Here is a 21,009-nt window from a genome sequence, read left to right as displayed (position 1 = left end):
GAAAGAATCCACAGCTGAATGGGAAACAATGTCTACAGAGGTGGAAGAGACTAAACAAGAAAAAGAGAAAGTAACCTTGGGAAGCAACAACCAAAAGCTGACATCTGTGGAACACAAGCAAGGAGACTCTGGGAACATATCTACCACAAGTCTGCGAAAGACGCAGAAGAAGAAGGAGGAGGTTCTGGGACAATATGGAATACAGGAACTTAAAATAAAGAAATATGATTGGGGCCTCCGTTTGGACTTTGATTTTGAAGATACAGGCTTTGTGGAAATTCTCCAGCAGTTGCTTTCAAATCTCCTTGTGGGAAGAGAATATACTTTGATGGTGAAAGATCTTTTTCCAGACTCGACGACTGACATAAAGGACTACCAACAAGACCGGCGGAGAGGGACTGAAAGAGACTTGAAAGCCTCGGACGTGAGGAACCCAGGCTGAGAATTTTGACTTTGGATTTTTATTGGGAAGGGACAAAAACCGGGGATGGGAGGGAGGGAAGAGGAGATTCTTAAAAACTCTTAAGACTTTTAGGTTTGGTTAATATGACTTTTAATTAAGATAAAATGAAAAATCGATGGAAGAGAACTTAAGTCCAACTTAGGAAAATCAATTATTTTTTTATTAGAAAAGAGGTAATAAAATGAATAAGATGGTTAAGAGGAGAAATACCAACTTGCTGATATAATCTTGGGAATTGGGATGCACGAGGGGGGGTGGGGGGAAGTCAGGGAACAAGGTTATGAAACGAGGATCTGCTGAATTTATACATGTTTGTGTCTTGTGTTATTTTTGTGTCTGTATTGTCTTTATAAAAGCGGAAAACCCAATAATTTTTTTTTTTTAAAAAAAGAAAGATTAGAAACCAAGAAGGATAACTTTAATAAGGAATGGGGGAAATTTGTAAGTTCCCTTGGAGAACACTGTACACAATTAAAAACATTGGCAGCATTGTAACAACACTTGTAATGTAACAAGAACTATGGTAAGAATGGAATTTTAGGAGAAAATGGAGAACATTATATGATGCAGTTGAATGGAATCCATGGAATCTCAGCTCAGGGAAGTCCAAGGATTCAGAGAATCATATATGTTTATGATTATGACTTTTATTTGAATGTGAATGTTAATTGTAAAATTGAACAATATTTTAAAAAAATACAATGTGTTTAACTGAATTGCTTCTGTGATATGTATTGATCCAGCCCTGCTTTGGAGGGTAGGACTCAAATCAATGGCTTCATGTTACAAAAAAGAAGATTCAGAAATAAAAATATGGAAAAACTTACTGACAGTAAGAGCTGTTTGACAGTGGAATGGTCTCCCTTGGGAGATTGTGGACTCTCCTCCTTGGAGGTATTTAAGCAGAAGTTGGATGGCCATATGTCGTGGATGTCTTTAGCTGAGATTCCAGCATTGGAGGGAGTTGGACTAGATGGCCCTCAGAGTCCCTTCCCACTCTACAATTCACTGGGACCCGGGGGAATGCCATGACCTAGAACCAAATGTAGAGACCCACTGGGGTAAGCACAGCATGTAGGCAATTCGGATCATACATTGCTTTCAGAGAGTGACTACAGTACTAATATTTCTGCTCTAAGTCGGTTTCTAAGAAGCACTGTCCTTGTCCTTCTCCACTGATGGTACTCTAACGTGGAGTCAGAGGCACTATCCACCCACAACCCATCCCAAGAACCAGATTTACAAGGATTAAGAAGACCTGTGCCATTCAAGAAGGCCTGTAGCTGGCCCACACTACCAAATCAACATGGCAAATTACACTAGAATCTGATCTATAAGATGCAAGGCCAAAATGGAGGAGGTGCAATGATAATAATCAAAATATCTTTCAAACGCGGATGTCCCGCCCCACAATGAAGTAGTAACCATAGTCGTCATTAGTACAATCTCTGTTTCTCATTGGAACATAATGAACCATGAGTCAAGCACATATGTTATGGCCAAAAGTCCATATGCCAGGGATCACTGAGGGTTTTGAGGCATGATGGCATGCACTGGCTGAACACCAAGGAATGGTGGGAGGTACGACCTGGGGAATTTCCAAGGGATGAATAATGTGAGCCCAGGGATTGGTGATCAGACATGGACAGTGTGTGGCAGAGAAAAGTCCAGAAGCAGAAGCAGAGGCAGAAGTAGGAGATAGGAGAGGCCAAGAGGCAGAGATGAGCCAGGCTAGTGAAGGAGCCAGGGTGTCCCCCCTCCTGCTGCAACAAGCTCTCATCTATTTGTGTCACAAAATCAGTCTTAAGATAGCTTGGATTCTAATTACAATTTATATAGATCAAGCACCCTCTCATTTACGTGACCCATATAAGACTGATTATAGTGTTCACTTGTATTACATGACTTGCAGTCACGTTCCAAGGCTACTTGCAAATGAGGTCACACCCCTTTTTGCTTATTTGTTTTCAATAACTGAGCATATATAATCAGAGAGTACTGCTGATGTCTCTGAGGAAAGCAAAAACTCCTTAGAGAAAGAGAGTTGAACCTGACCAGGCAACCTAGAAAGAATTAAAGAGAAAGAGACAGCAAGAGAAGGATGGAGATACGGACACTTTTGATTGCTCTGCTGGTGGCTCTTCTGATTCTGAAATACCTGAAACAGCTCTGGTCACGCAGGCATTATCCTCCAGGTCCTCTCCAGCTTCCTCTCATTGGAGCCATATGGAGGTTTGGATTGAAGCTTCATGAAAACACTCTCGTTCAGGTACTTATTGCTTCGTAATAACTCAGTCTGATGCTAGCAATTATCTATTTCCCCCAACAGTTATGATATTTAAAATTAAATAATAGGATGGGTTAAAATGGTAAATGCCATAAGCCTCTGTTGTCAGAAACTGTAAGCAATACAAATAATAGTAATAATATAAAGGATATTATTATTAAAACTGAAACGCACAAAACCATAAAAAAGTTTAAAATGTGCATTAAAAACTACTGATCAAAAATATTTATTGTATACTGTTAAACTGAGGAAGGAGGAGAGAACACGCTCAAAGGAAGAATGGTTTGTGAAAATCTTGGAATATGCAGAGATGGCAAAAATTGACAAAAGATACAAATTTAGAATCTTTTAAAGAAGATTGGAAAACATTTGCAGCCTATATAAAAAGTTATTTCCCATATGCAAAGACCACAGCGGGGTTTGAAGTGTAAGAAAACAGCAGAATATATTAAGAAACATGTTAGAGAGGATGAAATTAGATAAGATGGAACTTTAAAATGCAATCGTATGTAATTCAAGTTATAAACATTGATATTGAGTGAGTGGGAAATCACTTGTTTTGTTGAATTAGAATATAATTGTTGAGTAACAAATGTAACTTTCTATATGGAAAAAAAGAATAAAATATTATTACAAAAAAAAAGACTGACCACATAGGTCCTCAGCATTCATTCATGACAGCCTCTCAACAGGTACTAACCTGCATTTGCTATTCAATTTCTGAAGCCTGGGGACATTTTCATCGTGTTTACTCCAACTAGAAGCACTTATAAAAAAACAATTTAAATACCACATTCTTAATGGTTCTCTGCAGTAAACTAGGGTTTCCATATTTTAGGAAACCACAAAATTGTGGTACTTTTCCCATTGTGTTGCTATACATCCGGGTGCTACCTTACATTTTGCCTGAAACCTGACCCAGTGCTCTAGCCCAGCCTATGGCAACCTGTTACCCACCAGATGTTTTTGACTATGATGCCCATCTGCCCCAACGGCCATGGCCAACAGTCAACAATGATGGGAGTTGCAGTTCAAAAGCATCTGGTGCGCTACAGTTTCCACATCCCTGCACACAAAATAATTGTGACAAGGTCCTATTCTGGTACAGGAGGGCTAATCACTATGAAGTGCCTCTGCTGCTCTGATCCTAGGCCGAGGCAACATAGACGGCAGAGAGAAAAATAAATAAATAAATAAATAAATAATAGAATTGTATTTATATCCCGCCCTACCCAGCTGAAGCCAGGCTCAGAGCAGCTAACAACAATAAAAGCAACACAGCATTCTAAAACCAATTCATTCTAAAATCAATTCATAATCTAATTAATGGCAACCATTGGGCTAGAGTTCTGTGAGGGTTGAAATGGAGGGAGGGAGGGGAGGAGGGGGGGGAGAGATGATAGGAAGAGAACTGCACATAGTGAGAAGCTGCAGAGGTGAGGGAGACTGAAGCTCTCGTATTCCGTTGAAATATCCAACTGTGTTTTTTGAATCCATCATTCCTCTCCTTTCTTTTGACCCAAATGGTAGCTGGAAAAGCAATATGGAAATATTTTCACCCTATGGATAGGACATCTACCCATTGTAGTACTGTCTGGATTCCAAGTAGTGAAAGAAGCGCTCATTGACCACTCTGAAGAATTAGACGAGCGACCAGAGACTCCTTTCATTAGGAACATGGCAAAAGGAAAGGGTAAGTAGTGAAGAATAAGAATTTCTACTGGTATTTTCCCAAGAGAAAACATTTAAAGGGCTGTCCAGAACAAAGGTTCTCTATTATTGTTGCACTGCAGGAAATGGGTTACTTAGGAGCGAACAGCTAGGGGCTGAGGTCTCTTCAGTGCCCCTCTAAAATATGTGAAGGGGCCTGTGTTGTAAATAAAAATATGCCCTTTTCCCTTATGGGGTATCCAAGAGCCCATATAGAGTCCTTACACAGGTTCCCTATTGGTAGGAGAAAATAACAGAGGCCAACCAGAGAATATTGAGAAGCAAAGCAGCTAGTAAGCTTGATCTTTATTGATCTGTTGCAACAGGGTGCTCCCCTCACACGCAGGAGAGGAAGAGGAACCCTTAAAATGCTGTGCCAGGGCTTATAAAGACTTTTGAAATTCCCATTCTCTAGATCAAGACCACCCCCAGAAACATTATTGTCAGGGGTTCAGGAGCAGAGGCAAGAGCAAGGGAGGAAACAGAGAGCGAAGGGGAGGAGGCAGAAGAAAAGATGAGTGATGACGACGACCCGAGATCTCCGAGCCTTTCCAGTGAATCAGAAGATTCACAGAAAGGAGCACCAGTGGCCAGGGCAAGCGGGGAGTCTAGGGGGGCACCCCAGGAAGATAGAGCCAGAGGGGACTCAGAGGAGAGCAGTTGGAAATCGGGACCAGCGTCACCGCCAGAGAGCAGGGAAGAGGAAGGGAGCCAGGGAGCAAGCGCTGGCAGCTCACAACAGGGGGGAGGGCATGAGTCAGGAGTGGCCACACCTCCATCGGGGAGCGAAGAAACGGTCAGACGGAAAGTGGAAGGTTGGGCGCGCGCGCCAAGTTCAAATGCACAGGAAAGTGACGCAGTAGGCAGCCCTGAAAGAGAGCCAGGTCCTAAAGCCCGGCGCAAGGAGACAGGGGGGTCCGGGGGGTCGGCGTCAGAAGAATCCCGGAAGGAAGAGACCCCGGGGGGCAGAGGGACCCAGAGGAGAACAGTCAGGCGGAAAAGGTGGAGCAGGGCTAGGATATTAAGTTGGTGCACAAGGGGCGGAGACTCAGACGGAGCTTCGCCGATCTAGCCACTAGACGTAGAGTTGCACGCAGCAGCGTGAGAATGGAAACTGTAATTCAATAAAGACTTTTACTTAATGATCGCTGGCTAGCGTGATCCTCTGTGAGCTAGGATCTGGAAGCAGCTCTGACAGTAAGCTCCGTCTCAGTATTGTGGGCATCTACAGCCTCGAGGAGAGGAGAGAAGCAGGTGCCTACTAGCGAGCTCACGAACGGCAGCCGACATGACGGCAGAGCAGCAGATAGCGGAACTCAGAGAAGCAGTGTCACAACTGAATGCCGAGGCTCTCGCATCCAGGAAGAGAGAGGAGGAGGCAGCCGCCGCCTACAGGGATCTCCAGGTCAGGTTGGACATGCTTACGAAGCAAGGGCAACTGACACCCAGACAGGAGGGAATTGGGTTGGCGAGACGAACAGGCGGTCTGGTCTCTCACTTCGATGGGAACCTGCAACAGTACCCCAATTTTAGAGCAGACGTAATGTGCGCACTGCAACTGCTGAATAAAGACTTTAGAGATGAGCAAGAGAAAGTGGGATTCATCATGTCCCATTTGCATGGGGATGCTAAAGCATGGCTGCGCAATTTGTGGAGGGATAATGATCCGGCGCTCCAAAATGTGGATGCCTTTATTAAAGCGATGGATGGATGTTTTTTATCAAGCATTGACGTGGATCTTGCTCGGCACCAGATACATGGACTGAAGCAAGGAAGGGCCAGCATAAGGCAGTACCATGCCCGCTTTTTCGCTTTGGTCAGTGCCCTGGAATGGGACAGAGATTCGGCCCCTGTAAGAGACCTGTTTTGGGAGGGATTGCACGGCTCTGTTAAAGATGAAATTGCGAGGGGGGAGAGACCCCGGACCACGCAGGAGATCGTTCAGAGGGAGCTGGCGGTGGGGGTGCGGCTGGAAGAACGTCCGTGGAGCAGGGACGAAGGGCGTGGAGGGCGCGAACCAGCCAGGGGCTCCTCCTTCCTTCCCAGAGAAGCAGCGCGTGCGTAATCCAGGCCTCCGTCTGGAGGAGGGACAGAACCTATGGAGGTTGGAAGTGCAAGGGCTCAGTCAGCAGCCAGAGCCCTAGCACCGACAACAGTGACGGCGAAGCCTCCTAGAGGGAACAGGAAGTGTTACATCTGCGAGGAGCCAGGGCATATGGCGAAAGAGTGTCCCCGGAGGCTCAGCAAGCACACTGCAGCCTCAGCAATGGTAACTGCAGCAACGCAGCACGGAGGACCACAGCAGGGAAACGACGCAGTCTGGCTGGAGGAAGAGGCACTGGGGCCCAGCCAGACGTGTCAGTGAAGCAGTCCCCAGAGATTTTGCAGCCCGTGAACCCCCTCCCGCCCAAACCAGTAGTGAGGCTCACCGCATCGCTCCAGCTGCCCAATGGAATCACCATGGACGTGCCAATCACCATTGACTCAGGAAGCAATGCGGACTTTATAGGGCAAGACTTTGTCGACCAGCACGCTATACAGTTGCTGCCGGCCACGCTGCCCCTGCAGGTTGTCACGGTGGATGGCAGGGAGCTGCTCGGGGGGCAAGTGGTGAAGCAGACGCCACCAATGGTGATGCGACTTGGGAATCACAGGGAAATCATCAGCTTCAACGTCACTCAACTATCGGACACGCCCATTGTATTGGGCATGAGTTGGCTGGACAAGCACAGCCCAACGCTGGCGTGGTACCAGAGGCAGCTGACCTTCGGCTCTTCCTTTTGTGCTGAACACTGCATCGTGCCCCGGCAGGAAGGAGAGGAAGAGGAGACACAGCTGCTGCTAGGCACGCTGCAAGCGATCCCCCACAAGTACGCAGAATTTTTGGAGGTTTTCTGCGAGAAGGAGGCAGACAGGCTACCCCCTCACAGACCATATGACTGCAAAATTGACCTGCTGCCGGGGGCGGCGCTGCCTAAAGGGAAGCTGTGTTCCATGTCTGAGGACGAACTGCAAGAACTCAAGGAGTTCATAGATAATAATTTGGAGCGCGGTTTCATCCGGGAGTCCAAGGCAGCGGGGGGCAGTCCTGTATTCTTTGTTAAGAAGCGGGACACGCCCCAAAAAAGACTTGTCGTGGACTATCGCATCTTAAACAGTGTGACCAAGCCATCGGACTTCCCCATGCCCCGGATCGACGACCTCCTCGCTAAGGTACGGAAGGGCAGCGTGTTCACCAAGTTAGACCTGCGAGGGGCGTACAACCTCATTCGCATGCGGGAAGGAGATGAGTGGAAGACAGCCATGTTCACGCCACTGGGCACCTACGAATATAGAGTTATGCCTTTTGGATTGCAAAATGGCTCCCACGTTTTTCAAGCATTCATGCATCACGTGCTGGCGGGACTTCTCTAAAAGACGTGTGTCTGTTTCTTAGATGACATCCTGATCTTTTCGGAATCGCAGCAGGAGCATGACAGACACGTCAAGGAAGTGCTGAGCAGGCTAAAGCAGCATAGGCTCTACGCCAAGCTGGAGAAGTGCCAATTCGACGTGACTGAGGTGGATTTTCTGGGCTACAAGCTGTCTGACAAGGGGCTCGCCATGGACAGCGCCAAGGTGCGAGCGGTGTTGGATTGGAAAAGCCCACGCAACCGGAAGGAGGTCCAACGGTTTGTCGGCTTTGCGAACTTCTATCGCAAGTTTATCAAAGGCTTCGCTATGCAGACAGCGGCCATCACGGACACGCTTAGCTCCAAGAAAAAGAGGTTCATCTGGACAGAGCAGGCGGAGCAGTCCTTTCAGGCACTCAAGTGTCTCTTCGCGTCGGAGGAGCAGCTGCTGCATGTCGATCCCAGCAGGCCGATGAGGGTCGAGACAGACGCCTCGGACAGAGCCGTGGGGGCCGTCCTGCTGCAGAAAAACCCGCAGGGGGTTTGGCGGCCGGGAGCGTTTTACTCCAGGAAGCTCAGCAAGTCCAAACAGAACTACACCATCTGGGACAGGGAGTTGCTGGCCATTCATGCAGCGTTCAAAGCCTGGAGGCACTTCCTGATCGGCGCCAAGCACACGGTGCAAGTTTGCACGGACCACAAGAATCTGGAGCACTGGCGCACGGCACAGTTCCTGAACCAGAGGCAGATACGTTGGGCTGAGTTCTTTGCGAACTTCGACTTCCGAATAGAGTATGTCCCGGGGGACACCAACATCATGGCGGACGCTCTCTCCCGTAAGCCACAGTATCTGGAGGACGCAGCGCCAGCGGCCGCCATGCACATCTTCGCACCAACAGTGTGGGCGTGCGCCGCGGCAACCGTGGACCTGGAGGCGGTGCGACGAGCGTTGCAGGATGACTCCTTCGCGCAAGCAAAGATGGCAGAGGTGCAAAAGGGCACGGCAGCGACCGACGGGTTCCAGCTGAGAGATGGATTGCTCATCCGTAAAGGGGCCATCTACGTGCCGGGGGACGAACTTCGCGCCAAGGTGCTGCAGCAGCTGCACGACGCGCCCACTGCCGGGCACTTTGGCAAGTAGAAGACGGTGGAATTAGTCGCCAGGGATTTCTGGTGGCCCGGAATGAGAGGGGAGGTCGCGGACTACGTGGCGAGGTGTGACACCTGCCAGAGGGCCAAGCCAGTGCACAGACCGCCGGCCGGACTGTTGGAACCGCTGCAAACTCCGGTCGAACCATGGGAGAGGGTGGCCCTGGACTTTGTCACGGATCTGCCCAGCTCGAGGGGCAAGACGGCAGTGCTGGTGGTGGTGGACTTGTTTTCCAAGATGGCACATTTCATTCCGTGCGCTAAGGTGGCCACGGCGGAGCAAACCGCCAAACTGTTCATAGACCACGTGTTCAAGGTTCACGGTCTGCCACGGTCTATTCTGTCCGACCGGGGGCGGCAGTTCATCTCGAATTTCTGGCAGAAGCTGATGGGCTTCCTGAACGTCAAGATCAACCTGGCGTCGGCGAGACACCCGCAGACCAACGGGCAAGCGGAGGGGGTCAATGCCATCATGCAGCAGTACCTGAGATGTTATGCGAATCAACAGCCTGCGACGTGGGTGGATTACCTGCCGCTCGCCGAGTTCGCCTACAACAACACGAAGCACGTGTCCACGGGGGTCACGCCGTTCTTCGCCAACAACGGGAGGCACCCCAGAACCTTCCCGGGACTGGAAAGAATGGGGGAGGGGGAGCCGCAGACAGCAGATGCGTTCGCGTCGGAGTTGCAGGAAGTCCACGATCAGCTGCGGCGGCACTTGGAGCTGGCCAAACACGCATACAAGGTACAAGCGGACAAACACAGAAGGGTTGGCGAAGAGATCCATGTGGGAGACTGGGTCTGGTTAGCAGCCCACGCAGTGCCGGCCAGGTCGTTGGCCAAGAAGAAACTGGGACATAAGCAACTGGGGCCCTACCAAGTCGAAGAGCAGGTCAACCCGGTAGCTTTCAGGCTGGCGCTTCCGGAGGGTTCCAGAATGCATCTGGTGTTCCACAGATCGGTGCTCACTCCCTACAAGGCGCCACACAGGTTTCAGGAACCCAGAACGGCACCGAGTCCACTCAGAGAAAGAACTGGGCACGCGGGAGTGGCACAGGAGGAGCGCATCAACGAAGTCACGGAGATTTTGGACTCCAGATGGGGGGAAGAGGGGGTAGAATGCTTTCTCGCCAAGGAGGGCACCCCGGCCAGTGCGAACAGCTGGGTGCCGGGCTACGCCTTGGACGAACCTCTGCTCAAAGACGAGTTTCATGCCCTCTTCCCACATAGGCCAATGCCAGAAGACTTTTTCGACGACTGGCTTTTCACGCCCACGCTTTCTGCCAGCACGTTCCGGGGGTTCGACTCGGACGAGGACCCGATACGAGACGCCCGTTCCCCGGAGGGGTCCCCCTCGGGATCTGCCTCAGAACCCTCGTATTGGTGGGACGACAGACCAGAGGAGCAGTGGCGCAGGAAGTGGCTGGAAGGTCCAGGACGAGCAACGCCGCCAGGAGGAAGTGAGGGAGAGACGGACATGGACGTTTTCGGGGATGACCCTGGTTTCGAGCACGGCGGCACGGAGATGGAAGCGGAGGTGACCGTCGTCGACAAGGGCAGGGAGGAAGAACCGGGAGACTTCAGATGGAGGCCCGCCACGGGAAGCGAACGGTATCCGACGTTCGTCCCTTTGACACAGCAGCACCCAGCTCCCGCACCGAAAGGAGGGGAGGGGGGAACGGGGGGCTTCGAGGGGGGGATGGATGTCAGGGGTTCAGGAGCAGAGGCAAGAGCAAGGGAGGAAACAGAGAGCGAAGGGGAGGAGGCAGAAGAAAAGATGAGTGATGACGACGACCCGAGATCTCCGAGCCTTTCCAGTGAATCAGAAGATTCACAGAAAGGAGCACCAGTGGCCAGGGCAAGCGGGGAGTCTAGGGGGGCACCCCAGGAAGATAGAGCCAGAGGGGACTCAGAGGAGAGCAGTTGGAAATCGGGACCAGCGTCACCGCCAGAGAGCAGGGAAGAGGAAGGGAGCCAGGGAGCAAGCGCTGGCAGCTCACAACAGGGGGGAGGGCATGAGTCAGGAGTGGCCACACCTCCATCGGGGAGCGAAGAAACGGTCAGACGGAAAGTGGAAGGTTGGGCGCGCGCGCCAAGTTCAAATGCACAGGAAAGTGACGCAGTAGGCAGCCCTGAAAGAGAGCCAGGTCCTAAAGCCCGGCGCAAGGAGACAGGGGGGTCCGGGGGGTCGGCGTCAGAAGAATCCCAGAAGGAAGAGACCCCGGGGGGCAGAGGGACCCAGAGGAGAACAGTCAGGCGGAAAAGGTGGAGCAGGGCTAGGATATTAAGTTGGTGCACAAGGGGCGGAGACTCAGACGGAGCTTCGCCGATCTAGCCACTAGACGTAGAGTTGCACGCAGCAGCGTGAGAATGGAAATTGTAATTCAATAAAGACTTTTACTTAATGATCGCTGGCTAGCGTGATCCTCTGTGAGCTAGGATCTGGAAGCAGCTCTGACAATTATGCATACATCACAGAAGGGGTGTAACCTAAGACTACCCCTCAGATACATCCCACCTACATCACAGAAATTTAAATGTTGTTTTTCTCTTGTCCTTGTTTATCTCCTGTCTGGCAAGTTATTTGATTGGATTGCCTGGGGAGCCTGGCCATTCTTTTGTAGTGGTAAAATACTTATTTCCTGGGCCAGGTCACAGGCTCACACCTTATTCAAACAGACATATCCTTGAGACAGGATTTGTGAGGAAAGAGACAATGGGGAGGCTTTTCCAGTTTAACCTTGCAGAGAAAGGATTTGGTCAGTTTAGGAATCAAAATTGTTCCAGGTTGGTCTTCCTGTGTTGATCTATGTATGTGCAGTTATGAACATTACCATATATCTAAGACCATAAAATTCCTATCACACCTGGCTCCGCCAAAGTTCATGGCAATTGCCATTCTAATGGTGGGCGTGAGCCACATCATGTAACTGATCATGCGAGGTGGGACTCACTTGCCCCCTTTGAGGCATTCTCAAAGTAAAGGAAGGAGTGAACTCTGATTAATAAGAATACACACAGAGGCTTGAACCAGCAAGATTCTGGGAAGGGTGCACATAATAAACTAACTCTCCATGCCTCCACTCCTCAGCCCAGGTCATTTTATTCACAAAAGAACTTTTACAGAGTGTTCGTAAGAACCAATCATATTTCTTCTGAACATTTCAACAAACCCCACGTGGGGAAAAGGTAAACTACCAAAACTAATTAAGCACACAGAACTACAAAGGAGTACATTTGGCAAGCCCGGGAGGTGATCAACAAGCAATATACATGATAAGAAGGATGGCCAGGAGGACAGCGATCATTATCACCTTTATGTGAAACCTGTTTCCTGGCCCTAAGATCCTAAGATTAACATATCAGAAAAGCTACATCAAAGAAGTTTGCCCACTGTCTTTGATGACCCAGGAGCCTGCCTGTCTAAGCAACTGGGCTGTGTATGTGACTTGTGAAGAGAGAGAAATGGGCAGTAGAGGAACAGTAGAGGAAATGGCCAGAGATGCAGGCGGTTGTGGGATTTGATCAGAAATTATTGTCTATGTATCAAACCCAGTCAACACAATGCATTCATCGTGGACACAATGGCTTGATGCATATTTTATAATTCCTCATAGTAATCCCACCTGACCCCACACTCTGGATATTTGCACTCCTACACCCTTCCTGGTATTTTATTCAAGTTGGCACCCTGATGGATTGCAACTAGCAAGATTCAACTGCAGGTAGAAGTTTGTTGCCTGTTGTAATGCATTTACTATCCTGGCCCTCAGTGCTGGATGAAGAGCTTGAACTCTGAGTTCTTTCTGCTGAAGGTCTTGACGCCTACATCAGATTGGTACCTTGCCAAGGCACAGGTTAAAAGAAGTGGCAATTCCATAAGAGGGAAAGATACCCATATTAAATACCAGATGACTTTTGGAGACTGGTGCCTGCATTGGCTGGATGAGGTGGCGGGCTGGATGAGGGCCAATAAAGTGAGTCTGTATCCTGGTAAAATGGAGGTATGGTGGGTGGAGTCTAGATAATTGTTCAGTTTACTGCTATGGATGGGGTTGAACTCCCCCTGAGAGAACAAGTTCATAGACTAGGCGTGCTCCTGGATAAATCTTGGCTGCTAGAGGCCCAGTGACCTTAATGCCTTCTACCAGCTTCAGCCAGCAAGGCAGCTTTGGCTAGTAAGACAGCGAAAGTAGTTTCTGGATCAGGATAGCCTAACTACTGTCATCCATGTGCTGGTTATCTCTAGGCTGGATTACACAATGTGCTGCATTTGGGGCTGCCCTTGAAGCAGCGTCTGGCAAAAAATGCAGTGGCTTGACTGCTCATGGGGGCAGGACATAGCCAGCATGTTATGCCAGGGGCTGACAATTAGCTAAGTTCAAGGTGCTGGTTGAACAAAGAGCCTATAAAACTTGAGATCAATATATCCCTTCCAATAAGCTTTTCTGTTGAAATCTTTCTCAGTTTTGCTTCTTTTCAGCCCTCGGTTCCTCTGGGAGGATGAGCGGAATATAATTGTAATAATAAATACAGTCAAACCTCAGATCTCGAATGCCTCCATTTTGGAACTTTTCGGCTCCCAAACGTCAAAAACCTTGGAAGTAAATGCTCATTTCTTTTTAATGTTTTTTGGTAGCCGAATTCGGTAAGCCGAATTTGGTAGTCTAACACAGCCTCCACTTGAGTGCAGGAAGCTCCTGCAACCAATCGGAAGCCACCACTCAGTTGAACGGATTATGTTCAACAACACAGGTTTGACTATTACAATAATAATAATATGGTATTGGCCCGAATAGAAACCGCACCCACCATTGATGCACTACAGTCTTGTCAAGAATATGGTCAGAATGCACCCTCAATAAAAGCCCCATCTGGCGGGACCAGTAGAAGTAGTAACTGGTTGACATCACACATTATATCCTTAAAAACAGTGCGGCAAAATTGGCTGAATTGAGTTTGTTTGTTTGTTTGTTGAAGCTTTTCAGCATACTAACTAATCTAGATAAATAACAAAAACAAAAAAGGAAGAGAGAGAGACAGAGGAATTCCAAGCCCTCTCTCAAAGGTATGTCTTAACTCTTGTCTCACACAGAAGGGAGTGGACCCTCCCAGCTCTCACCTGGGTGCTTCCCTTTCTTCCCCCAGTCTCCCACCCTGGGAGATCTTTCCTTCTCTGCCTCTCACACAGGCCAGCTGTCACCTTCATGTGTGTACCCTCATTAACCCAGGGCAGAGGACATCACAAAACAAAACAAAACATAAGCAAAAGCAAAATAGCTAAAAGAAGACAAAAATAATAATTAAAACGTGAAGAGTGAAAGAGAGAAATAAATAAAGACAACTTCTGATTCTTCGTCTGTAAATTATATTTATTCATAATATTTTAGGTGTTCATTCCAGTGTGATATCCAACTGTTTTCCAGGATAATATCCAGCTGTTCCTTGTTCTGCTAGGTGAACATCGTCAGCCCCAGACATCACTAAATGTCAAGAATAGTCCTCTTCCAATCTTGTATGATGACTTTATCTCCCCCCCCCAATTCCAACCATTACTCCATGTTTAAAAACAATAAATCATTCATTTTTATTTAAACACGAAACTTTCCGCTATAGTCATATATTTAAAAAATAATCTGTTATGTACTGAGTTGAATAGGATCCAAAATGCAGCAGTCTGATTGGTCCTAGAACAATAGGATCCAAAATGCAGCAGTCTGATTGGTCCTAGAGCAATAGGATCCAAAATGCAGCAGTCTGATTGGTCCTAGAACAATAGGATTCAGAATGCAGCAGTCTGATTGGTCCTAGAACAATGCAGCAGTATGACTGGTCCGCAGGAGCCACCCAATCCAGCTCCAGGTGGAAGTGAATCCACAACCTGATTGGCCTACAGGAGAATCCTGGAATTAGCCAATCACGTGCAGCCTATTGTGTAAATAATGTATATAAAGCAGATATTTTGGGGGAACTTTCATTCCTCCTCACCACTATGAGCTGAATAAAGGGCATGAAATCCACTCTCAATTCCGAGTATATTTCATAATCCATAGTTATTTACTTGTATATTCATTATTTTACACCCATTTTGATTTTTTGCGATCCCATTTCCTGTAGGAAAATTTAGCAAGGGGGGGGGGAGAACTTCCGTTTCCACCACTTCCAATTTTCCCAATAGTGTCACTATAAGCTTGATGGAATTTCCCTCTAAATTCCATCCAATTTGTACCCAGAATCCTTTCTGCATCATCTTGTAATTCTTTGCTGTAGAGAGTCTAAGCAGCTCTTACATGCAAAGGCATGAATCATTGTTTGTTCTGAGATGGCAACTTTTTACATTGATATCTGTAAATAATAATTTCTCTTTGCTTTGCCAAGGTATTGCATTATCAAATGGTCACTCCTGGAGGCAACAGAGACGCTTTGGTGTAGTTACTATGCGGAAGCTGGGGCTGGGGAAGAAAGGCATGGAGCACCAAATAGCAGAGGAGGCCCATCAGCTTGTGGAGGTTTTTGCACGTTCAAAGGGTATGTGATGCTAAGTGATGGTGCGGAGCTGGCATATGGAGATATATTTGTGTCCTACCTCTGTCCATTTTAGGAAGGAATGTGATATGTTTTTCTTGGTTCCTAATGGAGATCCCAGCAGTTTCTCTTGGCCACCATGAAATCCCACTCTCAGTATGAAGAGGAGCAGCTGAACTAACATTAGTATAATTTTATTTTTCAGGACAGCCACTTGATCCCTCCATGCCCATCACTAATTCAGTCTCCAACGTGATATGTGCTGTGTCTTTTGGGCACCGGTTTGCTCTTGAGGATGAACAGTTCCAGAAGCTGATAGAAGCCATGGATTTTGTCCTAAAATTTATAGGAAGCTTCGTTCATGCTGTGAGTAGTCATTTTCATATATACACACACATATATACACACACACACTTTTATTGATTTTTTTAACATATTTGTTTCAACAGTCATACAACATATCTTCTCATTTTATACAATCTTGTAGACTTCCGTCAACACCTCTGATGATTTTCCATTCTTTATCACTTATTCTGCATTTCTTAATTTCTATATTACCTACATTTAATTGTCCTTAACTATATTTCTCTTCATAAGCTTTCTTGCAGTATTTCAAATAATCCACTTTACAAAACTTATTGCAGTCCTACTAGCGTAATCTATTCATCACAATTACTTTTCAAATAATTCATATATTTACTCCAGTCTTCTAAGAATCTCCGATCCCCCAGGTTTCGAAACCTTCCTGTAAATTTATCTAATTCTGCGTAGTCCATCAACTTCACCTTCCATTCTTCTTTCGTTGGTAGTTCTTCTTGCTTCCATTTTTGTGCCAATAATATTCTTGCTGCTGTCATTGAATATAAAAACAACTTACAATCCTGTCTATTTATATCATCTCCTACAATGCCAAGTAAAAATGCTTCTGGTTTCCTAATAAATGTATATTTCAACATCTTTTTCATCTCATATATCATTTCCCAGAGGTTTTTCACTTTTTTTACTTTCCCGCCACATGGGATAAAAAGTTCCTTCCTTTTCTTTACATTTCCAACATTTATTACTTACTTTATACTTTTTACCTAATTTTACAGGGGTAATATACCACCTCAACATCATTTCCATCACATTTTCTTTTAAAGCATTGCATGCAGTAAATTTTAATCCTTTTTTCATATTTTTTCCCAATCTTTCAATTATATATTATATTCAAAGTCTTTGGCCCAACGTATCATAACCAACTTTACCTCCTCATCTTTCAAGTGCCATTCAAGCAGCAATTTATATGTTTTAGACAAAATTTTATACTTATTTTTCAATACCTCTATTTCAAATTTTGATTTATTATCATCAAATACTTTCCCCCTAAAATCCTGTTTAAACATTTCATTAACTTGGCGGTAGTGCAGCCAATCATTCACATATCCTTTAACCTCTTCATAAAGTTTCATTTTCCATTTACTTCCTTTTGTATTAATTTTTCATATGTAACCCGATTTATACTCATATTTATCTTTTTCACACTCATTGCTTCTAATGGAGACAACCACTGCGGTGTTTTACGTTCTAATAGGTTTTTATACCTATCCCATATTTCGAAAAGAGATCTTCAGAATATATGGTTTCCAAATCCTTTATGGACTTTTGTCTTATTATACCACAAATACGTGTGCCAACCAAATCTATTATCATAACCTTCCAAATCCAACATATCTGTATTTTCTAACAACATCAATTCCTTTAACCAACAGAGGCAAGATGCTTCATAGTACAGTTTCAAGTCTGGCAGGGCGAAATCCCCTCTTTCTTTAACATCTCTTAACAACTTATATTGAATTCTTGGTTTCTTCCCCTGCCTTTTGCCACTCTTTAAAATTGCTGCCCCCTTGATTATTGGAATTGATTGAAACAAAAATAACATCTTTGGTAGCACATTCATTTTAATAGCAGAAATCCTCCCCCAAATGATAATTTCATCCTTCCAGATCTTTTTTATTCCATTCTGAAAAAGGTCTATATTCTTTGATGTTATCAGTTTCTCGCCTTGCCACCTGACAATTATCAGTTTCTCGCCTTGCCACCTGACTTGTACCACTATTATCCTGCCTTCTTCATATTTGAAGATTTGCTGAGCTTCAAATTTATTTTTTATATACAAAACCACTCCCCTCTTCTTGCTCTTGTCTAAATTCATTTCCCAGTTTTTTATTAATCAGTACTCTTCTGTTTCCTAGCCACATGTGTCTCTTGTAAACAAATAATATCCAATTTTTTTTCTTTAGGGAATGTTCAATTTTGTTCCTTTTCTTTTTGTCATTTATGCCATTAACATTCCAAGTCCATAATTTCATTGCCATTTTAAGTTCTCTTTAAAAGTGAAAGAATAAAAGTCTTTAAACTTCTCCTCCTCCTCCTCCTCCCTTCAATACAATACTCCTTCAATACTAACTTTATCTTCCTCTTCTGGACCTGCTAGTCCTGCTGCTGCTGCTTCATCTCCTTTTCCCAACTCTGTATATCCTCAGGAATTTGTGCGTTTCACCTACATTTTTAAATTTAAATTTCTTTTTTTTGTAATAAAACAAAATTCCATCTGGAAATTCCCATTTAAATTCAATTCCATTTTTCCTTAGCATCTGTGTCAGTGGTTTATATTGGTCCCATTTTTTCAACAACCGAAGTGGGACGTCTTTAAAAATGATCGTAAATACTCCATCAAGTGTATTTTTGGTTTCTATGGAAGCCACCCAGAGTGGCATAATCTTTTTTCTCTATTTTTCTGCAGAATCAAATTTCTCATCTCTCTATCTTTGAATATAATCAATCAATCTCCTGGAAATTTATTTGCGTTAGTAGTCTTTGTTCTAATCCTAAATGCATTCTGTATCATCTTCTTAACCTCCTCCACTTCCATACTTAACCGTTATGCAATTTCCGTTGTTAATTTCTCCAAGATGTTTTCTCCTTGTACTCCTGGGACTGATCTAAACCTCAAGTTCATTTCTCTTTGCCTCAGTTCATTCATAGCAATCACATCCCACAGTTCTTCCTGAGTATTATTAATTTCTGAAACTTCTCCTTTGACTTTCTCTTCCTCCTTTTTCATATCTCTTACTTCCTGTTTCGTTCGCTTCATTCCTTCTTCTAAACTCTGTGTTCTTTTAGTTATCTCCCTCATCTGACCTTTCAATTCATTGACAGTCATATCAAAATTTTTATCCATCTATTCCAATCTAGTCTCCATTTTTTTCACTTTGTTTGATGTTTTTTTTAATTTCTGCAAACATTCTAAAAATATCTCCTATATATTCACTTTCTTGTTTCGATCCGCTCCTCTCCAATGGTGTTCCCCCTTCTCCAACATTTTTCTGTGTCTTCTTCATTATACTTCTATTATTTTAGATGTTATTTTATTCCTCACCACTAGATGTCACCCACCAATACTAAGAATGGACACCAATTATATCCTTTCTGCCTCTTGTTTGGCCAATGCAATGTAGCAGGTAAACAACAATGAGAGAGAGAAAATTATAATCCACAGATATATGCAATTTTTAATAAAAAAGTAATAAAAAAAATTAACAAAATTTTATTCTTCTGCCACTTGTTTGGCCAATCCACCACAGTGTCAAAGCAGGGAAATTATAATCCAATTTAGATCCAAATAATAAAATGATGAAACAGGAAAAACAATAAATAGTTCTTCTGCCACTTGCTTAGCCAATCCACTGTAAAGTTTTACGACTGAAATACAGCAACAGGGTTGCCAAACATAAATAGAGGAAGGAAAGAGTACCAAAACAAAAATAACTTAGTCCAGTTCGCAGAACAACCAGTCCATAAAAAATAAAAATAACCAGGAGAGAAGAAGAGTATCAATAATATATATAAAAAAGAAAACCCAAGTCCGTCACCACAAAAAAGGAAAAAGGAGTTAAAACCTTCTCAGTCCCACAATCCAATCTCAGACTGTCACAAAAAGTAAAAAAATAGAAGACAGGAAACTGGGGTGGGGCGTGGGTAAAGTAATCCTCTTTCTCCTCTCTGCTCTTCTCCAACAAAATAAGATAAAATGAAAATTACCATTAAAAATATATCTCTCTTTTGTTCAGGCTTAGCAGTTCCCCAGAAATGCTGCTGTCTGGCACACAAATAGAAACTTAAAAGTTAAAAAAAGAGGCTTCTTAATTATAATTACACAGTTTCCCAAAAGCAAAAGTAGTTTCTCCTCCTGCTATCTCAGAGATCCTCAGACAGACAAGCCACCCCCATGGTAAGGGTTTTCTACCCCATTATTATTATTATTATTATTCTATATAGTCTTAAGTTAAGCAAAGTGTTTATATAAATTTAAAAAGCTCCACTGTAGGAAGACTCACTGCTTTGTTGTTCCATAGGAACTTCCTGCATATAAGTTGAATCCCAGTCCGGGCTGACCTCCTTTTTTCCACCCCGCTGCTTCTGAATCACTCTAATTCTTTTAATTTTTATCTTCTTTTCGCCAATTAAATCCGGGTTTCTAATTTTTTAAGAATCGATCACTGTGCTGGGTAAGCTTGAGGCTGCACTTCTCGAGAGTAGAAAATGGCATCCCGCACCAGCGTCTTGATCATGCTGATCTTTCTGCTCCCAAAGGGAGCGTTTCAGGCAGCAGAGAGACCGCTTCTCGGCTTGCTGGGATCCTGCCTTCTGAGGTTTTGGGGAGCTTCCGGGGCCCTTGCAATACCCCCTTTCCCCCCTCTGAAAAGCTGGATTCTCCCCCAAGGGCTGAATCCCGCTTGCTCCCGGCTTCGCGACCAACTGGAAGTCCCATGAGTAGTCATTTTTGTTCCTACTAAGCCAAACAGGTGTCCCTTAATACCACAAATCAGGAGCTTAATACCACAAATCAGTATTTTGGAATCCATTATGATAGAGGATAGAAGGTTGGAGAAGTGAGATCAGGTTTAAATTGATCTGAGATAAAGGCCACTTACAATCTCACAGCCTGAGCAATTTCTCATGATTATCACTGAGATAAAAAACATGAGTAAGAAAACTTTGTCCACCAGAGGAGACTCTTTGGAAGAAAGTTGGTTAAAAATGGAACAATGACCTTCAGAATAGGTCATCAAGAGCCCACCAAGGTGAAGAGAGGGGAACCAAATAATCTTCTCAAGGAGGGAATTACTTAGTTTTGTTGCCATCATGGAAAACTAAATGTGTCTACTCTCTGCCCACATAGCAGTGTCAATGATGATGGTGTCCAGGGTGAGGCCCCTGCAGCCACCACCTTGGCTGGAAATTTTTAAATGAAAAAGAGACCAGCAACTCAAGCACTATCCCTACTGCTAAGGAAAGCAGCTCCCTTCTGTGTAACCCATTTTGCATTTTGGTACACACCACTTGACTGGGGAACTACAGGCAACTTTATATCAGTGTTCTAGGTGCATTTGGAACAAGGAATTTCATTAATGTGAGCAGTTTCTGAGCTCTGGGTACAG

The 21,009-nt window shown here is 45.1% G+C and overlaps 1 protein-coding gene and 1 long non-coding RNA gene across 2 annotated transcripts in view; one reads left to right on the top strand and one right to left on the bottom strand.

Moving 5' to 3' along the window:
• The first annotated feature begins 2,466 nt into the window (after positions 1-2,466).
• Positions 2,467-21,009, top strand: part of LOC308584987 (cytochrome P450 2J2-like) — a 36,827-nt gene continuing 18,284 nt past the window's right edge. Inside the window, exons 1-4 of the mRNA XM_081190409.1 lie at positions 2,467-2,732; positions 4,281-4,443; positions 15,380-15,529; positions 15,732-15,892. Of these exons, the coding sequence (XP_081046535.1) occupies positions 2,565-2,732; positions 4,281-4,443; positions 15,380-15,529; positions 15,732-15,892 (642 nt within the window). The 5' untranslated portion in view covers positions 2,467-2,564. The remainder of the gene's footprint in view (positions 2,733-4,280; positions 4,444-15,379; positions 15,530-15,731; positions 15,893-21,009) is intronic.
• Positions 17,041-21,009, bottom strand: part of LOC308585203 — a 154,966-nt gene continuing 150,997 nt past the window's right edge. Inside the window, exon 2 of the long non-coding RNA XR_014007146.1 lies at positions 17,041-17,599. This is a non-coding gene — a long non-coding RNA (uncharacterized lncRNA). The remainder of the gene's footprint in view (positions 17,600-21,009) is intronic.

The sequence above is a fragment of the Podarcis bocagei genome (genome assembly GCF_964188305.1).
Source record: "Podarcis bocagei genome assembly, chromosome: 4".
Taxonomy (NCBI): domain Eukaryota; kingdom Metazoa; phylum Chordata; class Lepidosauria; order Squamata; family Lacertidae; genus Podarcis; species Podarcis bocagei.
This window is presented reverse-complemented; position numbering and strand designations above follow the sequence as displayed.